The sequence below is a fragment of the Impatiens glandulifera genome, chromosome 1 (assembly GCF_907164915.1).
Source record: "Impatiens glandulifera chromosome 1, dImpGla2.1, whole genome shotgun sequence".
In the NCBI taxonomy this organism is placed as follows: Eukaryota; Viridiplantae; Streptophyta; class Magnoliopsida; order Ericales; family Balsaminaceae; genus Impatiens; species Impatiens glandulifera.
The window spans coordinates 158,886,644-158,908,070 of NC_061862.1; the positions used below are offsets into that span (position 1 = coordinate 158,886,644).

Here is a 21,427-nt window from a genome sequence, read left to right on the forward strand (position 1 = left end):
GAATAATAACAAAAGAAACTAGTTATGACACTCAACTTATCATCAATCATCACTATGCTTTTGCAGCTTCAGAATAAAACACACTCCAGTAACAAAGAAGTGGATGTTCACATTTCAATCAATACTTTGTTGTTAAAATGCTGGAAATTTTAAGCTTGAATTGTAAGACTGAAAGTGTGGAGCTTGGAAATGATTTATAATTAAATGTTTATGTAATTTGTATTTTTTTTTTTTTTTTTTTTTTTTTTGTGAGTGGATAATATATCTATACCTAAATTAATTATTTAGGTTAGATTATAGCTATTATTTTGAATGTTATTATCCATGTAGAATCTTCTCATATCCTCCTTTCTTACCATACTTTACCAACATATACATAGATTCAACATTTTCCTCTTTACCTTTACCTTACTCATAGGGATAGAAATTTCAATATAAATAACAACTTTGTTCATGTATATTTTTGTTTGTTGGGGAAATATAAATAACAAACAAAAATGGTGGTTTAAGAAACTTGATATGCCAATATTATATTTTTTTACTACAATACAACAAACAAAAATATAGATAACAACTTTGTTCATGTATAGTTTTGTTTGTTCTAAAACTTTGATTTTTTATTTTTCTTTTATATATTGTATATTAATATAAAAATATGATATTTTTAAGAAACTTGATATACCTTTTATATATATAGTTAAAGAATATATATACTATGTCAATCTAAAACTCTTCAAACACTCTTCAAAAACATTACAAATTTATTGAAGGAGTAAAGTTCTGTCCTTATCAAATTTAATGATATTTGAATTTATAATGTATTGTTGAAATAACTATACATTTAGGATTTGTCTTCATTTTTGTTTTGTCAAAACATTATAGGCCTATTATTTATTAGTCCTTGCCAAATGTATATTACATTGACCAGAAACAGAGCACACAATAAATATAATATACACAGTCTGCTGCATGCCTCTTTCAATATCTTCTTTCCCTTCATAATTTCTGACTCTTGTGGCAAGAGAAGAATGAAAACCCTAAATTGCCATTTGAAAATGGGACAACAAATACCCAACCAAACAAGCACAGCTCTTAAGTGCAGTCTGAAGTAGTGATGTTCTTATCTCTGGTCATTCTGCTGCTTTATTTTAAATAGCCTAATAATAGGTTGATATGATACTTTGTTCACCTTATTCTTTCTAGCTATCATATCATAGCAGACAAAGTTTACTATTAACCAACATTAAACAAATTAGCAGCCAGACTGTAATAACCAAGAATGTGATGGATTTCCAACTTGGCTTAGCAAATAGATAGATAGATAGCCATAGAGCCCTAAAACTGAATCAAGAAAAGAGAGATTTCAAATTACCTTTTTCAAAAAGCCCTTTTTTCCCACAAAGCAATCCAACAAGGAATCCAGTTCCATTGCTGCCAAAAGCATATGCCCTTGCACATACATTTACACAAACCTTTTGACCATGATGGTCTGTTCCACCATTTTTGTGTTCAAACCCACCCCCTCTTCTACTTACTTACGTGTTGAAACCCCACTGAGACTGCAACTTTATACTTCTGTATATTTTCTTAACTTCAACTTTAATCATCAGTACATCCAATATGCCCAACCAAGAATCTAACATGTAGAAACCAAGAAATCTAAGATACCGCTAATGAGTCTGGAAAAGATATATTTATATATATATTTTGTTACAATAATGTAGGGAAATAAATGAAGGCTTCAAAGAAGAATAACATACAAGTCACTAATTAATTATATCATGAAATATGGAGATTTTGGATTTCAGCCTGCAATGTTTTGATCTTATTTGCGATATCAGTCAACTTACCTTGAGTCTCCAAAAACTTATCTAGTCTACTTTGTGCTGCTTCCTGATACGGTTTGCCAATCACTTTTACAAACTCTTCAACAGTCTTACTGCTCTCCACCAGATCCTTTTGCATTGCGTCTTCAAGTTCAATGGTCAAACTGTTGACAACTTTTTTTACTTTGTCTACCATCTTCTGTCTACGGGTGGGAAAATTTGAAATCGATAACAATCTGAACAAAAAAAAAAAAAACAGAATTCTCGTCATAAAGCAGTTCACAGTAAATTCACCACAAGATGACAATCTACAGGTAACCAATTGTCTTAGACATGTTAGATAATGTAATTTACCCTCCAGCGGAACAAAGGGCAAGGGCAAGAAGATCTTCCAATGTAGTTGGTAGAACAGACGTCAGAAAGGAAGCAGACAAACCAGCTGCACCTAGGCCTCCAAATGTTTCTAGAAACTGACAGGAAGAAAGATAAACTAGAATCCATTAGAATCATGTACAAAATACCTCCACAAAAAGGATCAAAAATATCATCTTGATGATCTGCATTGATATTCAGAACTTGTTTCATGACTGTTCAGACAAGCATCAACTTAATGCTTCCTCTACAGAAAATTATGAGACCCTATTTGAAAACACTTATTGTTTCGTCTATGTTTATGTATTTGGATACATTTTAAGATACAAAAACATTAAATATTCCTCAATCTGTCTCTGATTAAATTACGTTTTCAAACGTTTCTTAATCTGGAAACAGATCCAGAGTAAATAAATCCAAAATTCAAGTCCATTTTTAACTAGTTTAGCATTGTGGTGTCAAGCTTTGGTGAGGAATCATCCTGAAGATAGATAATATGTAAGCTCTACCATCCTAGAAGAACCATGAACTTACCACTTCACGGATTTCTTGCTCAAAGAGTTTTGAAAGGACATCATCACTAAACTTCCTTATAATGTTTATGCTGAGTTCATAATCTCCCACAAGCTGCAGCCCGCCAGCTTCAATTTGAGTCCTTCCATGTAGATCAACAAATGAAGGCCATCTTTTCTCGAGTGTTTCCTTGTATAACTTTTTTTCTAGAGATTTTTTTTATTCTAGCCATGCCACATATTCTCCAAGCAATTTCTACAATCCATAGGAAGATTCAAAATAATTCATGACAGAAACTGTACTGACATTGTTACTGGGAGAAGTGAATTGTTTCATCATGGCCAAGAAGGTTTAAAAGACCATATTGTCTAACCAAAAAAACAAAGTCAAGCTAGTACGAGGCAAAAAACAGAAAAAAAATTCAATCTCAGTCACTATACATTTCTTGTTAAAGGATTTCTCTTTTAAAACCCTGGAAATTACTTTTTAAATGGGAAAACTTTTCATTTGAAAAACAATGGAAACTAGTAAGTCATCACTATGTATATATTAGTTACATGTTCTTATAATTGAAGATATCATATGAATATTAAGGAAAATAAATTATGATTTTATTTATCATGAACATTTTGTTACGAGAGGATTTTAGGGTTAGGTTTTCTAACCCTTAATAAGTCGACGGATTGTTAACGAAGTCGGCAGGTTCGGTAATTTCGGTAATTTCGTTGTTAATAAGCTGTATTCCCACAGCAGGTTTTTAGTCTGGAATAAGTTGTTACACAGCATATGAAAGGTCTTGTAGCAGTTGAGTAATTGCATTAGTTATAACAGAAGGGCCAGCTGGCAAAGGCAGTTAGAGAGTCCTGTAAAGGGTGAATGATTCTGCCTTAAATACTTGCTTAACTGGAATAGAAACCACGACTGATGAATTGACTCTTCAGGTAACCCTGATTAACTCTTCCTATTCTCATTCTGCATCTCGTCTAATCTCTTCTTCTAATTCAATCTCTTCTTCCTATCAATTGCTGATCTGCAATTATTCTCATTCTCTACTCCTCTAATCTCTCATCTTATCGGTAGTTACTAAGGTATTGTCAACCCTAGATTACATATTGTATACGTATAGTTTTCATAATATCACATTTAAGTAGAAGAAATCATGATTTGATGTTCTACCTTTTAGTTGAACTACTGGGAAATAGAAACAAATATACAAGTAATGATGGAACAGAACAAAATTTTAAAAACTTGGCCTACTTGTGCATCGGATATAGCAGGAGCTACAATATCATCTTGGAATCTTGAGGTAACTGGCATTGGAGAAGATGTATCTCTGAAAACATATGTTGTGACGAGATTAAGATTTGAAATTTGTAGAGTGGATTGTATAAGCTTCAACACCCGTTCCTGAGTACTCGTAATCTGCAAAATCAAATGAAATTAATATTTTGAGGAAAAGAATAGGCCATGCTTCAAACTTGTCTATTCTAGATAAAAATAAAAAGTTAATTATTTCCAATGAACAAACCAGTGATGAAGCTTGTTTTTTCCAAGACAGGCTCTCATTTTCAACATTCCTTGTATAATCTTTCACTCCATCAATTAATTCATGTATTGAGTCCAAATCCTGCTTGGCATCATCAAATTGTTGATCTACAAGATTCTGACAAGCACAGAGTAACTGCTCTGCTATACCAATAGGAGTTTCTAGCTTAAGTTTCATTCTTTCGATTCCCGTATCAGTTGACCCGTCTAAAAAGCTGTACAAGAACTTTTCGAGTTCAGAAAAGCTACTAACTCTCCAATCGGGATTAGTACTCAACTGTTAGCCATCTTCATGATCTAAGGAGGAAGCTAAGAGCTTCGCTTCAAGAGCAGACCGCGCAGATACAGGATACAGTATTACATCTTCTGTGTTCTCAACAACTTCCGGGCATTCTCCTTTATGAAAGAAACAGCTTCCTCTAGCTGCATCAAATGAAAAGGCGGGGAGCAAAACAAAGGCAAATTTCAGATCCTTAAATCAATGGGATAATAACTGAATCATATAAAAAGCCTGAGAAAACATTACAATTGTAAACCGAAGGAAACAAACCTCACTAGCATTCTGGTAAAGATCAGATTTATTCAGCACAAACACAGATTTCTTCTTCCACTTCTGAGTATAGTGAAGAAAGTCAACCTGAAAATTATCAGGATGGAGCAAACTTGTGAGACACAGGATCATGTCAGATATTATTCTTCTGTTAAACGGTCCGAATATGAAGACTAGAACTCATGACCTTGCGCGCATGAATTCTTGCTCTCTACCACTGATCTAATGAGTTTTTAACTATACAACAAATAAAGATAAACAGTATACTCTTTCAAGTTGATCGCCACATTATTCCTGGAGCAAGTTACCAGATTGTAAAAAGCCAATGGTCAGTATATTAGTCTTATGCGACTTTTCACATTGAAAACATAATGAAAGCACAAAGAATGTAATTGTCCAGGTAAATAAGAGCAAAATAAATGCAGAACAGAAAGCAAAACCCTTTTATGTTTCCAATAGCTATGCAACCAAGGTCATCAAGCTTGTTTCCATGTTTACAAGAGTTCAGCTTGAAAAAAACTATGTTTCACCTCAAAGATGAGCTAGACTCATGTTGGCTTTTACAATAATTGAGCCAATTTTAGACTATGGGAGACACCTGATCTCCACCGACTTACAGTCAACATAGTAGTTTTCTAATATTCAACCATATTCAGGAAGTCCATCATTTCTTTCTCTACGAGCTAATAAGAACTTCTTAATAAACTGGAAAACTCATTCATCTGGTCAAGCTAAGAAATAAAACATGCAAAACAGGTGTAGAGAAACTTAACAAAATTAAATTGGAGCAACTAAAGCCCAGGACCATACTGATAAATTTAAATCAGATTATAAGACTGGAATATAACATCACAAGGGATCATAGTCCAATTGTCTTTCAAGGCGTGACATTTGAGAGCTTAATATGTCATTCAAGCTTCCATAGAATCATACCTCGCTTTCAGTTAGAGGGCGATCAGCAGACATAATAAAAAGAAGCAAATCTGCACGTGGCACAAATTCCTCAGTGAGGCGCTGTTGCCTTTGAAGAATCACATTTGTTCCAGGTGTGTCAACTATATTCATCTGACCAAATGAAGTAGAAATATGTTAGCCATATGCATAGATTTCAGGAAAAGGAGACTTTTAACAATATGAAAATACACTCCAGATCAATTGATAGTTAAAGAGATATGCAATCACTTACAAATTTGATTTATTGCCAAATCATTAACCCCTTCTTCCAAGAAAAGGAAAGGAATGACATATATAACAAAACATAACAAAACAGAGAAGTCCTGAGTGCCAAGACAGGGTAGCACTAACCCACTAAGGTAGCTCAAGTGATAAGAGTGGTTTCTAAGAGACCAAAGGTCACGAGTTCGATTCCTACTTAGAACGCCTTAAGTTGAAGTGGAAGTCATGGCCGTGGGGTCATGCTAGCTTCCAACATTCAAAAAGAAAAAGACAGGGTAGCACTAATTCCGGACTTTTCGATAACACTTAACTTTTTATAGTGAAATATAAATTAGAGATCCACATTTAAGTGGTATATCTATTCTAAGAGCCAAGTTGACTGAAAGTTTCTTATATTGGTAATACTCAGTGATATGAAATCAGCCCTTAACATTAATGAATTACTGTAGTTTGACCATTATTTCTTAAAATACATAATCTTCTTGTATGCTTTCTGTAGAATTATCCTGAAAGAAAAATAATTCCAAGAATGGAATGTTGAGAAAGTCGGTCAATCAATTAGACTAACTGATTTGTAAATCAATCAATTAGACTAATTGATTTGCTAATTAGCCGTTGATTATCAATTACATAATTTTACTATTTAATTATTTCCTTTTCTGTAAATGTAATTTTACTATTTAAGCACTAGACGTCTTATGTAAGAAGCACAACAACAAAAACACAAAGCAATAAAATTTCTCTCTTTTCCTCATTTTTCTACACTTTCAGTTGTACACGACCGAAAATAAGGATCCTATGTATCTTCAGTATCTCAAGCCACATATCATACAATAAGGTAAAAAAACAAGCAATTGAGTAGCAATATTAACAACAATCAGATGACGAAAACATGTAGTAAAACATACACCAAGGCAATTTTTGAGGAAAAAAAGTGCACAAGCCTGCCTTATATGCATATTGCTATCAATTACTTAAACTCAAGTTTGAGAAGCAAAGAATCAATTTGGAAATAGCAAGCACTATTAAAGTATTAAGGGAACTATTAAAACATAAAATTACTTTTTAAACCACCTTAGTTTTAGATGCTCGTGACAGTGGGATGACTAATATAAAACTAATTAAAGGGAGAAAACTCACATCTTTAAGAATAAGTGCAGGTAAGTAACAGATTAGTTGCCCATCTGGATGCCTTTCACAACGTTGTTGATTAGTAGACTCACTTTCAGAATAATTCAAGAACATGATCTCATTTGTTGTAGGAACAACAACATCTTCCAAATATTTGTTCCCAAGAAGTGCATTAATTACTGTTGATTTTCCAGAATTAAATTCTCCCTGATAATATCAATCGAAAAGCTAAATTAACAAGAATACTTTCAGTAAAGATTAGTGATAAAAAGATTGACATCAAAATTTTCATTGAGGGATGAAATACATGATTGCCTACGATTCTACAAAGAGCTATAGTAAGAATCTAAATGCAAAATAAGCATGCAGAAAGAGAAGAAACTCCACTCAACATTAAAAAAACTTCAATGATAAGAACACAAATAAGTTACATATCTGAATGAATGCAACGAAAGTGAAGCTGATACATAATGCTTGTCCAATCCATGTCATTTTAAAGGAAAAAAGATTGTAGTACTAAACACTCATATATTCAAGGTTATTTAAACTCTTTCTAATGCCCTGTAGCTAGTAAAGCCTCTCTGTGTCAAGAAACAAGAGAAAGGATTATCCAATAAAAAATTGATTTCTAAAAAGATACGTTTTTGTCATCTATTCAAGGTTATTTAAACTTTTTCCAATACGAGATTTTGTTTCATCCATTACTCACATGTATGTCAAAAGTTCACATTTTGTTCAATCTCAAGAGTTTTGATGTCTAACAATTCAAACCACTAGTATATAAATGCAACTACTTCAGAGTTTGTTGTAAATCGTAAACATACCATTTTTGCCAAAGCATTATTATCGGCAGGAAGACAAGATTGCAAGCACTCACATGTACCCTAAATGGCTTTTGTCCAAAGGCAACCAAAAACCTATAATTCCCTTCTAAATGTGAATTATCTGCAACAAGTTCCCTATTTGTATCATCAAAATATCTCAACTATTTTTCCCAAAAAAAAAAAAAAAAAAATATCTCAACTATTTTCCCACATTGTCACTAATGTTTACTATATTTACCATCCAGCGTATATGCTCAACCATAATTTATCTTTCTAGTTCTCCAAAAAAATTAAAGATATCCCGATGCTAAATCCTGTGAAGCATAGGAGATGAAAACGTCAATAATACATTGGAGAATATTTGAGCACCATGGGGATATCGGAACACTAGATGTCAAGAAAATGCATGTGACAGACAACAAGTCACTTGTTACACGTCAACGATTTAGAGAGATAGAGTCATTAGAAATTAAGGAGCTAATACCCATGCATATCCGTTGAACCAGAATTTTGTCGAAATTCAGCACACAATTACCACTATAACCAGCAAAAATGGCTCATCCAGCTGCGTGACAGCATCGATTAGAAGTGACACCTCCCCCATCTGCAGTCATGATTCAAGTTCCCCATATGAGTTAAGCAAACAAAATAGATATTCCTTGAAAACAACAGTGAGTCTATTACAATGACTAACAGACATTAATATAGAAAGATCACCAGTGGTGCAGCTCTGCGGATTATATCTATTGCTTCAAGCAATACCAGTTTCTCTTGTTCTAGAAGTAGTTTTTCGTTCTCCTCTAATTTACTGAATCCAGCAATACCTTTTCTCATTGGCAACCCATTTCCCGCATCCAGCAATTTTAGCTTATCAGAGCTTGCTTTCAGGAAGTTCTCCTTTATTTGATGGATATGTTGATAGAAACAAACTATTAAGCACCCCACCAGACAAAAATTCTAACTCGCGCAATGACACCACGAAACCGCTAGCCCCTTCTTTGAGCAGCTTAGCTCCCTCGGAATGTAAAATATCAACTCCAAATGAAGCACCAGCGACAAATATTGGAACATTTACACTGTTCAAAACAGACTTAGCAAGCTCATCAGCTTGATTCTGTGCATCAATACTATATATGAGGAAGTCTGCCCCTTCAGCACTAGAAGCTCTTAGAGCATCACTAGAAGTTTGCACAGTTCTCGCCACCAGAGGAAGAACGGATCTTGAATCCAGCATTGTTTTCCTCGCTACAATAGTGGGAAGACCTGTTGAAGAGAACAAGATGAAATCATTCACAAATTTAGCTTTAATAGGCAAGATCATATAAAATGAATTGCCACAAAGAAAGCTTGATTGTGAGTAAGCATATGATTCTTGAAATTGCATTCTTTCTGTGAATGTTAAACTATCACAACAATGATCATCTTCAAGATGAAAAACAAAGAAAGAATGATCATTTCACCAACTTAACTTCTCATGCTATCAAATAACCAAAAACAAAAGCAACAAACATAGAAACCTTGATCAGAAAGCACAACCCCACTAGCACCGATAGCAGCCGCTATATCAACTCTTTCCTTAATACCCAGATACGCCCTATCCCTAATCACCGACTTGAGCAAACACGCCGCCTCATATAACCTCCCTCCGCTGCTATCCCCTCCATCAAGCAGAACAACCCCAACGCTGCTTTTAGCCACCGCTTCATCAACCTTATCCAATGCAGTCTTATCCTTGAGTAACTCATCAGCGCTCAGTTTCAGCACGAGGCCAGGAACTTTGATCTCCGGCCGCTTATAACCTCCGGGAAACAACGTTCTCAGATTCTTCGAACTGTCGTACTGAACCTTAACATTGGTTTGGAAGTAACCACTTTGATCGATGGAGAACACATGGACATTACTTCGGCGGAGTCGGAGTCTGAATTGAGAAGGCAATCGGCGACGTGGGTAGTCGTGGTTGGGGTTGAATGAGGGAGAACAAGCCCCGGAGTAAACCGTAGTGGATTGAACACATAGCGATAACATGTGGAGGTGGGTTTGCCTGATTCGTGGGTTGCGCCTTTGGGAGTTGATGAGGAAGAAAGAGGAGAGAAGGAAAGACGATTTTATTCAGTGGTTTGGGTATTGCTTGTTATCTTCTCGTTATCCTTCTTCAAATGGCGCCCACCAATAGAGGGTCTTGTTTGTTTGTTTGTTTGTTTTCATAAAAATGCCACGTTCGAGATTTATCATCAATGCTTACTCTGGCAGTTGAGAACCCATCAGCCGCAAATGGTAACATTTTTAACTGTGTAAGCGATCGGGCAGTGACACTCGATGGAATGGCCAAACTATGTGCTAAAGCAGCAGGTCTCCCGGTTGAGATTGTACATTACGATCCCAAAGCTATTGGAGTCGACGCCAAAAAGGCTTGAACCTTTCAGGGACATGGTAAGAATGAATTTCGAAATAGGTAAGAAAGAAAGAATGCAACAGTTATGATTTGTTATTTTTGCAGCATTTCTACGCAGAACCGAGAGCTGCAAACGATATTCTTGGCTGGAAAGCTACAACATACCTTCCCGAGGATTTGAAGGAACGATATGAAGAGTACTTGAAGATTGGAAGGGATAAGAAGGCTATTAAGTTTGAGCTTGACGACAAGATATTGGAATCACTGAAAGTACCAGTTTCTGCAACTTGAATAATAACATTTTCATCATTTTCGCTATTGCGATGAGGTTTTATAAAGGGCATGTCTTCATTGATGGAAAGTGAGTTTACAAAATCTACAACCATTGGCCCTAAACCCTAATTATAACATCCTTTTTACATCCTTACAAGATTACATCATAGTTAAGGCTAATGCTTGATACGTATGACCCATACCAAAATCCTGAACTCAGCTCCACAGAATTAAAACTTGATGATGCTTCTTGGACATAACTGGCAGATATATTATATACAGTGTGGATTTGAGTGATGCCATACCACTTGACCAAGGGCTAAGAAATTCTACTGATGCGGTTCAACTAGGACTCGTCTAGTAGTTAGTGCAGTTGCGAAGTAAGTTCTCATTTCTGGTAAAATGCGGTGAATGAGATGAGGGTACCTGCACATCAAGATTTCAAAATTGTGATCAACTGCCAGCAGCTCCAAATGACCTTTTACACAAATGTCATGATTTATACCACATACCAATTCTACTACAGGAAATAAGTTCATTTTGCTTCCTCAACGGGCTCATCTTGCTTTCTCAATTTTTCAAAATGCGCTCAAAAGACTTTTAAGTTTTAAGTTTTAAATCATCTCTACACGATTTCTAAAATTCTCTTTTAATGTGCGTATTGACCAGACAGTAATGGAATTAACCAAGAAATAATGAGTGGAAAGTGATTTGAGCCAATTTTAAAGTTGAGGAAACAAAACGAGTCTTTAGTGCAAGTTTATAATTTAAGAGAGCATCTACATACCATGGCAAAGTGCATAACTTGTCAAACTTCTCCAGCATGAAGAGGGATACAAGCATGCCCTAGTGATGTGGCATTGAATGCTTCTGACAACTCATACATGAGTGAAACATTCTCTACAGAAATGTCCTTCAGATAAAATATTCAGAATTTGAGTCAAAAAGCTCTTCTATATGATAAGCGAAAAATATATTGCACATGGAGGCATTCCATTTAGTTACCTGTGCAATAGCATACTCACAAAGGCGTTTGAGCCCCTCTAAAAGATACTGGTCAGCAGCTCTAAGAAGCTCCTGTGCAATATCTGCATTGACATCCACTGAACCTGTGTATATGTATCTGCAGCAAAAGAGAATAAGGTCGAACATAGTTCAGATCATCAATCCCATTCCAACTGTTGTAACTGGATGCCTGTTTGTTATTAATGATAAGAACTTGCAATATATATATATATATATATATATATGGTATCATGATTCTTCATCTTAATCATGATAAGAAAAATCTACATTTGATGTTTATTTTTAAATCACAATCCCCTAAAAAAAAAATTTGGATCATGATTTTATACCAAATCTAAGCAGAATTTACACTATCTATAATTTAGATCATGATCTAAAAAATATATCCTGAAAACAATCTTACACAAAAAAAAAACATTTTCAATTTCACTTTGGCTATTTTCCATGGGGTGATTTGTAATGGACATTGTGACAATATAGCAGTTTCCAAATAAGCTCATTACCTCATCATTAGCTCAAAAACATCCCATCTGATATTTGGGATCTCTATATCTTTAGCATCTTTCTCCTGCAAACAAGTTTTTGTAAGCTTCTAAAACCATTGAGTTGGGAAAAGGTACACTTACAAACAGATCAAAGATAGACCAAATAAATGGTTAACCTGTCATTATTTTGCGTACCAATGAGCAAAAATAACCAATACAGTGTAACATTAGGACACAGATCTATACCCATCAAGAAAAGTCACATAAAGAAATGAATTGTGAACGGGAAAATAAAAAGCAATTACACTTTACCCTGTAACCACCATCAAACATTGCTCTGAATGTATCAGAAGAAGCAAGGAGACAGATTCGATGAGCAAAGAACCGCTTCCCTGATGAGAAAAGAGCCTCTAATGAACTCAGGGAGAAAAATAGAAATTAAATGTATAACTAAACTCAACACGAAAAGGAATGTTATAAATCACCTTCAATTAAAAATGTTACATCAGAAAGTGTAGGATTATTTACATACTGCTCACCCAAATATACCTGCATTAAGCATTGAATAAATCATATCAAGAAAAAAAACATACGACTTCAAAGAACCAAAACTATTTCTTAGACCAATGAGAACATGACTATTCTTCTTGAGTACTACTAAAGGTGCATTTCATATTTTATGTGCCGAATGAGTTAAGTCCAAGTGCTGAATAAATCAAGTTGATTTGAACAAATGTGGAACCAATGTCATAAAAATATCTGAAGATTATTTACCACGTAATTTTATTATTTTTCATGGGTTAAATGTTGTCTTTTTACGCCTTTACCAGATTACCAGATTACCAAGTTAAGTCATTTATACCTGAGGTGTTGGCGACGGGGAAGCTGCATCTACAGGAGAGATGGAACAGGGTTTGGTAGCCAATTTGTACAAAGCTACTGAAGCATCCCGTTGCTGTTTCAATGTAATTGATTCAAGAAGCTCCAAAAGCAATTCCAATCCTATAGAAACAAATCATTATCTTTAAGGCTCCATTGAACAACTTTGTGAAATCAGAGCCAGCAAAGATTGGAAAACTTAAAGCAAAGAGAAAAAGAAAATCACCATTATTATCCATAAAAATAGCTATCTGATCATTAGGTGAACAAAGATGGGCAAAGGCCAAAGCAACTCGTGTTTGAACTGCCTTCTCTCCAACACACATCAGGTACAATAAATGGCTCAATACCTGCCAAAGCAATAGCAAAGTTGATAGTGAGGCGATGATACAACTCAGAATTTTTTGGTAAATTTTAATATGTATTGACATATTTATATATCATACTTAAAGTTCAAAATCTTTAACAAGTTTTGTTTTGAAAAGGTAAAACATCAACACAATCATAAAATAAGGTTCATTAATTAAGAGTAATGAATTGTGTGTCAAATTTATCAAACCATGAAACTACTCTGTTTAATAAGTAAATCCCCATCTTAATAGAATAAATCCCCATCTTCAATGAAAGGAGTTCTACAATGCAAGATTCTGCTCACCCTAGATTGGTTGGAAAAGGTCTAATAAAAAAGGACTTGATTTTGAAAAAGACACAATATTTCTTTGCTCATCCAAATAGAATATTTGGGTTTTAATGTTGTAGAAAATTAACAATGAAACAATTCAGCTATGTTCAAGTAGGTTTCAATATGAGATGAGAAAAACAAACTCACCCGTCCATGGATCTTTTCCTCTAATCTTTTTAGAGTCTTCGCCACACAATCCCTTGTTGGCTGCAAGTAAAATCATCAAATGATGATAACAAAACAAATAAATGAAGACAATCATGCTTAACCATCTGCTTACTTGAAGGATTGAAAGTGTTCCAGAAATATTTATTGACTACTCAGTAGGTATGAGACTATAGTAATGGAAGTACTTGGACAACGAATTCTCCATCTTGAAGCTTCTGAACACCCCCAACCTTAACAAGATCAGCAACATTATCCTATCCACAACAATTTTCCTCAGCATAATTGTATCAAATCAATAGATCATTTTACAGCACTAAACCAAGAATATACCAACAAAAAGAGCTTCTTATAATATCCCAATTGAAATTATACCTCGTTTTCTGCAAGACCATAAAGAGCAAATGCTGCATTATGCTGCAGTGATCCATTCTTTGAATCAAGAAGCATTAGCAATGGCACTATACCACCACTGTGTGCAATCCCAGCTTGATTGTGATTATCCTAAAAGCAAATATGCATTTCAGAGTATGTCTGTAGTCTAGATAAGCGGTATCCATGACATCACTTAAAAAAGAAAACTACAAAGGCTTTGGTTAAATATATCTCAGTGCTTCAATTGAATACTAATTACATAGACAACAATCACATTAGAAGAATATTGCTAGTCTGATTGAAAAACAGATCGACAAAAAAAAGCAAAGAGCATAATAGACCCAAAACTTTATCCAGACTATCAACCAACCATGATCTAGCAGTGCATCCTAAAAGGAAAACAAGGTTGGACTTGGGCATGAAGATGTTTTGCAACCCCGAAAACTATAAAGGATTTGATTAAATATATCTCAGGGCTCCAATTGAATACTAATTACATAGACACCAATCACATTAGAAGAACATTGCTAGTCTGATTGAAAAACAGATAAAAAAAAAACACCATAATAAACCCAAAATATTATCCACGGTATCAACCAACCATCATGATGATCTAACAGTGCATCCTAAAAGGAAAACAAGGTTGGACATGAGGCATGAAGATGCTTTGCAACCCCCAGCACCATATGTTTTTCATAAAGCATGAGAAAGGGAATGTATCTCCAGAGGAAGGACAAGGCTGAAAATAAGAGAGAAATTTCTAAAAGGTTTATCTTCATAAGATTTCATGTTTCACCTTATTTTAGGAGTTTGCAAGTTTTGCATTTACATGTTTGTACATGCCTGTGGTAAATATATTGGAGAACATAATCATTTTACAGCAATCCAGCCAATATGGTATACTAGTTTTTGTTCCCTGACTCAGCACATTGATCGTCTACCATTCCTGGTTACCTTTCTTGTTTTTAACAGCATAATCGACTTATGGAGGAAAAAGGAAATCTATAACAACACTAAGATTGGAAAGTTGGGTAGTCTAGTTTCCACTACCTAATGCATCAAAACTAAATGCACATAAAGCTAAAAGTACCTGAGCCATCCTTCCAAGAGCAAATGCTGCCATCTCTCTAAGCTGTGTGTCAGGAGACTGGAGCATCAAAATTAATGGAGGCACAGCACCTCTTTGCACAATGTGGACCTACAATAGACCTTTTACTTGATTAGATGGCACATAGGAAACCAAACATCAGTTACAAGATTGAATTATCACTAATTCCTTCACCTTGCAGTCAGAATCAGTAGCAGCAAACTGTCCAAGTAGCAAAGCTGCTTCCCTTTGGCTCTCTGTGCAGCAGGAACTGCAAATCACAGGTAGTAAATTAGCACATAATTTTTGCAGTATCTTAAGCAAACTAATTAGCAGTATTCATGCTTCAAATAGACTTGCTAAAACAAATGAGCATTGAAACCAACTCAATGGACTAAGACCTCAGCAATTCTATGACTGGTTGTAACGCTCCAGCAAGCAGGACTTCTTTCTTTATTGAAGGTGAGGAATGCACCAAATTCCCAATGACACCAACCTAATGGAAATAGTCAGATGTCAGTGTGGAAGATAACAAGAAAACAAATATTTTTAAATAAATATTGGAATATATAATTATTTAAAATATATTTAAAATATTGAATTGCGCTTTGGTATAATATTTAAAATAACATTTTTTTTTATTAAACTTCTTAAGCCTTGTATATATTTTTGAGGAAAAAAAAACAAACTAAAATAATAAAATAGTAGATGATTAAATGTAGCATTCGAAGGTTTAATCTTGATCCAATTAAAGCACAAATCTAGCCTAGATGATTCTCTATTCATCAGGAAGCAGAAAATCCATGAAATTAACTTAATTTCAAATAACCATCAACTTAAGGAATGTCATACAGAATGAGTATACATCGATGTTCTTCAATCCCATGAGACATTTCTTCCTCATCCCAACTCCAAGGAGGCGCTGAGAATTCCCAATGACCGATGGAAATGTCATTCCAGTTCTGGTCTGAGTGACAGGCGGGGAATCTGACGCTAGGGATAAAGAGCCCCACCCAGATGAAACAGGGTTGTTTGGAGAGAAATTGGAGAAGAAGAAGTTGAGGGTATTTTGTAGGATTGGATTAGATGGTTTCTTGGAAATGGAAACTGCAGCGACGGCGACGGTGCAGGCTCCGACGAGGTTACAGGCAACGAAGGAAAAAGAGAAAGAGGGAAATATGGGTGGTGGATTCTTGATCGGAGGCTGAGAAAACAAGAAAGGGAAACGCAAACCCACCATCTCTGTTCCCCCTCTTTTCGCAAATCTAAAATTGGAAGATAAAACATTTGTCGTTGTCTTGGTCACGTGGTGGATGGTGGCACGTGCAATGTTTATTTTCATTATTTGTTTATTTTAATTTAATTCCATTTATTATTTTATTATTTTTTCAATCATATAATATTTGTTTTTCTAAATCACAATAATAATTTCATGTAAACTCATTTCTACTCCAAATGGTTATAATGAATGAATTTAATATTTAATCCATTCATTAAATTTCTTAAACCATTACGTGAATATATTTATAACAAATTATTAATTGTACTATAACTTATAGACTATGCAATTTATATGTCATTTGGATAGTTAAATTGAAATAAATCTTATTTAAGAGATTTTTTTTTAGTGAATTTGGGAACATGAGAATTGAGATTGTCTTTTCAAATAAGACTTATAATGTTTGAAAGAGATATTATGCCTTAAAATCTTATAATTTAATTTAATATATATATATATATATATATATATTTTTTTTTTTTATGTCAATGCATCAAATACTTTTTATTTGTTTTTGAGGCACATAATCACCATGGATAATGATGAGAGTTTTTAATAATTTTAAAAAAATTATCACCATGGATAAGGATGACAGTTTTTAATAATTTTTAAAAAATAATTGAGAATATTGTGTTATATATATATATATATATATATATATATATATATATATATATATATATATATATATATATATATATATATATATATATATATAATTGATATTAGGAATGTATATGATTTAAATAATTTCTTTTAAGTGAAAAATAAATTAACAAATAAATTAACCACATTTAACATTATCGATTTAAATAAATTGATTACTATATCGTGTTTACCTAAACTTCTTTCTTATAATAGATTTTCTAATATGTATGTATATTTTTATTTATATATATATTCTTGAGAAGATTCTCATGATAATTTGTTATCAACTCTATATTTAATTATTTTAACTTAAGAATGATGCAACTTTTAGTTAAACATAGATTTATATGAAATTTGTCTTCCAATTTAGTACTTTTATTTAATCTTCTTCTACTTTTATTTTATTTATTTCATTATTCATTTATAAAAAATATATATACAATTCAAAATATAATAATAAAGTTCAAAAAAATCTTAGCGTTTTCAATGCATTTAACCGGCTAACCAACTTTTCAATAAGTGTTAAGCCCATTCATGAAACGAAACTCTATAGATGATAGTGAAACAACATAGCAATTCAATTCATAGAATAACATAACCTATCGACATAAAAAAAAAAAAAAAAAAAACCTTAAGCAAAATTTGTAAAGTTCATTGAAATTAAAAATTAATATACTTAGAAAGTAATTTGAATTCTAAATTCTTAATATAAATGTTAAATGATCATACAAACAACAAAATTAAAATTGCTCAATAAACTTATAACTCAAACCACAACTTATAATTTTTATAAATGTTTAAGATTAAATGTAAACATTTCAATGGTATCACAAACAACTTTATTATAACTTATTTATTTTATAAACTTAGAAAATTAACCTAACATTTATTTATCATATTCACTCCAACTTAAAATGATCATTGTTACGCGTCATTTTCACATGAGAGTAGTGAGCAAGTCAGAGAAGTGGGTAGGTTTGGAATTGAGAACAAGATAACATAGTAGAAGCAGAGAAGTTAGAGTGTTGTGATATACAATTTATCTTATTTTTAAATTTAGAAAGTAAGTATTAAACACGCAATCATGACCTCTAACTTTAACTTAAAACGTTTTTAATGAAAATCAAACTCGACAACTCTTACCACTTAATGAGTTTGATATACAAAATATCTATACAAGAAAGTAATAGAAAAAAAAATGATTACTAGGTGGTAACTAATAAATAGACGGGTTAAAAATTGAAGAAATTCATGCTTAAAGAAGGAAACGTTGAGGAGTTTAGTCTTGTTGTACGTAGAGCCGAAATGCAGACAGATTATGTGACTATTGGTAGAATGGATGAAAGGAAGAAAAAATATTGAGCTTCTTATCATAGTAAACTACTAGAATATTGGGTTTTAATCGTTTCCTCTTTTTATTTTTATTTTATTTATCTTTTATTGTTTCTATTTGAGTTTTCTTGTCAAAGATCTTTAAGAGGGTTTCATTTATTTCTACTTAGTATATTGACTTAATTTTGTTTATCTTGCACGTGTCGCATTGAATTTGCACAAGTTTAATTTTTTTCTATCAAATATACAAAGAAGAATTTTATATTAATTTTAGAAAGAAAAAAAAAATTAAGAGAAAAAATATTAGGTGGTACCTAAAAACCTAGAGAGGCACTCATTTTGCCACTAGAAAATGAAAGGGGAGGTAAAAAGGTATGCATTTATAGGTGAAAAAGTGGGGGTAAAATTAACTAATAAGTGAATGGTCTTTCTCCTTCTTTACACAATTTATTTATTTTCTTCCAACAAAGAGAGATTATAACTGAAAATTAAAAAGAGTTGAAGACAATGTGTTGATCTTTTCGGAATAGTAAGTTTAAGAAGGAAAGAAACACGCTTATAGAAACAAATTTGGGATGTTAAGGAGTTTAGTCTCGTTATGTAGAAGAATTAAGAGTTCCAAATATAACGACGATCGGGTGACTATATATTATATTCTTGAGCAGAAAATGGAGGCGGTTAAGGATAGTAACGAGGTAAACTACTATTTTTTCCATTTGAGTTTTTTTAATGTCGATATTTGAAGAGTTTATATTTTTATTTTTTTGTTGCATGTCATTAATGCAGTTTCTTTTAAAAAGAAAATAATAGGTGATACCTAATTAAACTTCTAGAGAGATTATTTTTTTTCCATCACGCATAAATGGAGTGGTAAAAGAAAGAAGCTGTAAATAATGAATAATTTGGAATAATAGGTAATGGTGATCGGTTAATTTTAAGGAAGAAAAGCTAAAATTGATTAATGGCATTAGGCCTATTATTTATTATTCCTTGCCAAATGTATATATATATTGACCAGAAACAGAGCACACAGTCTGCTGCATGCCGCTTTCAATATCTTCTTTCCCTTCATAATTCCTGACTCTTGTGGCAAGAGAACTACTAAATATGTGTCTGTTGTAAACAGGCATGTTGATGACGTCCAATCTTCCCAGATGTCCAAAAAGAAGTATTTATACATGAATATGGGAATCACTTAGCAAGTGGATTATTGGGGGGCTCAGCTTAACTCGTCCAATATATATATTAAGGAGGGCTCGTTTTATGTTTTATGTAGTATTTATTAAGATTTTATTCAAAACTCAACCATCTTTATATCAATCATTTCCATCATTTAATAACTCTTTTTATATATTTAAATATCAAAATGACCTTTTATTTAATTATTAAAAATTAATTTATCTTTACAAAATAAAATATATTTTTAATTTTAAACATAAAAAACTGATATATATATATATATATATATATATATATATATATATATATATATATATATATATATATATATATATATATTTTTTTTTTTTTTTTTTTTTTTTTTTTTTAAATTTAATCAAACATGATTTAAGCCAATAACCACATCATCAAACGAAGCTCTAAGTCTCTCCAAAATCCAAACGTTTTAAATTTTACATTTAAATATAAATTCCTAAAGTTAAAGGTTTATATCAAATAATATAATAGATTACTTTAAAAAATATTAGTTATATATTATTAATATTTATTATATATAAAATTAATTATAAACTTATTTAAATAATAATAATAATAATAATAATAATAATACATAAATAAATTACACTATAATCAATTTAATGAAATAATAATTTTGTTTAATTTAATATGTAATTCAATTTTACAATCAAACAAGCCCGAAATGTTGATGCATAAAAGCTATGAAAAAGGAGAAGCTAACTACTTGGTGGTTCAGTGGTTGCTAGTGCTCCGGCGGAGGTGCTCTCTCTCTCTCTCTCTCTCTCTCTCTCTTTCATTTTTATGATCTTCCTATGGTGAGTGAGAGAAAAATGTTGTGAATTAGAAATGATGAGAGATTTTCTGAAATCATTTGCTTTAGGGGTTTAAGGTTGCTTGATGTTTTTTATAATGTATATATATGTCTTGGTCTCAAACAAATTAAAGGAAAACATATATATAAAGGTGTGAAGCATTTTCAATAATCGAAGTTTCTCTTTTGTTATAAAAAGTGATTTTATTTGTTTGGGTTAAATGTCACAAACACAAATTAAATAAAATCAAGTTACTCAGATTTAGCTAGGGCTTAAATATCTCATATGGGTTTCTCTCTCTCTCTCTCTCTCTTTCATTTTTATGATCTTCCTATTGGTGAGTGAGTGAGGGTCATTTATCTAATCCGCACTCTCTCTCTCTCTTTCATTTTTATGATCTTCCTATGGTGAGTGAGAGAAAAATGTTGTGAATTAGAAATGATGAGAGATTTTCTGAAATCATTTGCTTTAGGTATATGATGTTCCTGTGAATTAGAAATGATGAGAGATTTTCTGAAATCATTTGCTTAGGGGTTTAAGGTTGCTTGATGTTTTTTATAATGTATATATAATCCGCAAACATATATATGATGTTCCTGTGAATTAGAAATGATGAGAGATTTTCTGAAATCATTTGCTTTAAGGGTTTAAGGTTGCTTGATGTTTTTTATAATGTATATATATGTCTTGGTCTCAAACAAATTAAAGGAAAACATATATATAAAGGTGTGAAGCATTTTCAATAATAATCGAAGTTTCTCTTTTGTTATAAAAAGTGATTTTATTTGTTTGGGTTAAATGTCACAAACACAAATTAAATAAAATCAAGTTACTCAGATTTAGCTAGGGCTTAAATAT

General features: G+C 32.6%; 1 protein-coding gene and 3 pseudogenes across 1 annotated transcript; 1 reads left to right on the plus strand and 3 right to left on the minus strand.

Moving 5' to 3' along the window:
- Positions 1–1,674: 1,674 nt before the first annotated feature.
- LOC124913164 lies at positions 1,675–9,321 on the minus strand (annotated as a pseudogene).
- Positions 9,322–9,386: 65 nt separating this feature from the next.
- LOC124920442 (probable transmembrane GTPase FZO-like, chloroplastic) lies at positions 9,387–10,097 on the minus strand. The gene has a single exon (XM_047460932.1). The coding sequence runs from the start codon at positions 9,960–9,962 to the stop codon at positions 9,402–9,404; it is 561 nt and encodes a 186-aa protein (XP_047316888.1). The 5' UTR covers positions 9,963–10,097; the 3' UTR covers positions 9,387–9,401.
- LOC124913170 lies at positions 9,961–10,690 on the plus strand (annotated as a pseudogene).
- LOC124913179 lies at positions 10,663–16,541 on the minus strand (annotated as a pseudogene).
- Positions 16,542–21,427: the final 4,886 nt, after the last annotated feature.

Coding starts and splice junctions, on each gene's coding strand:
- LOC124920442 (XM_047460932.1), bottom strand. CDS start 9,962: ATGTTATCGCTATGTGTTCAATCCACTACGGTTTACTCCGGGGCTTGT.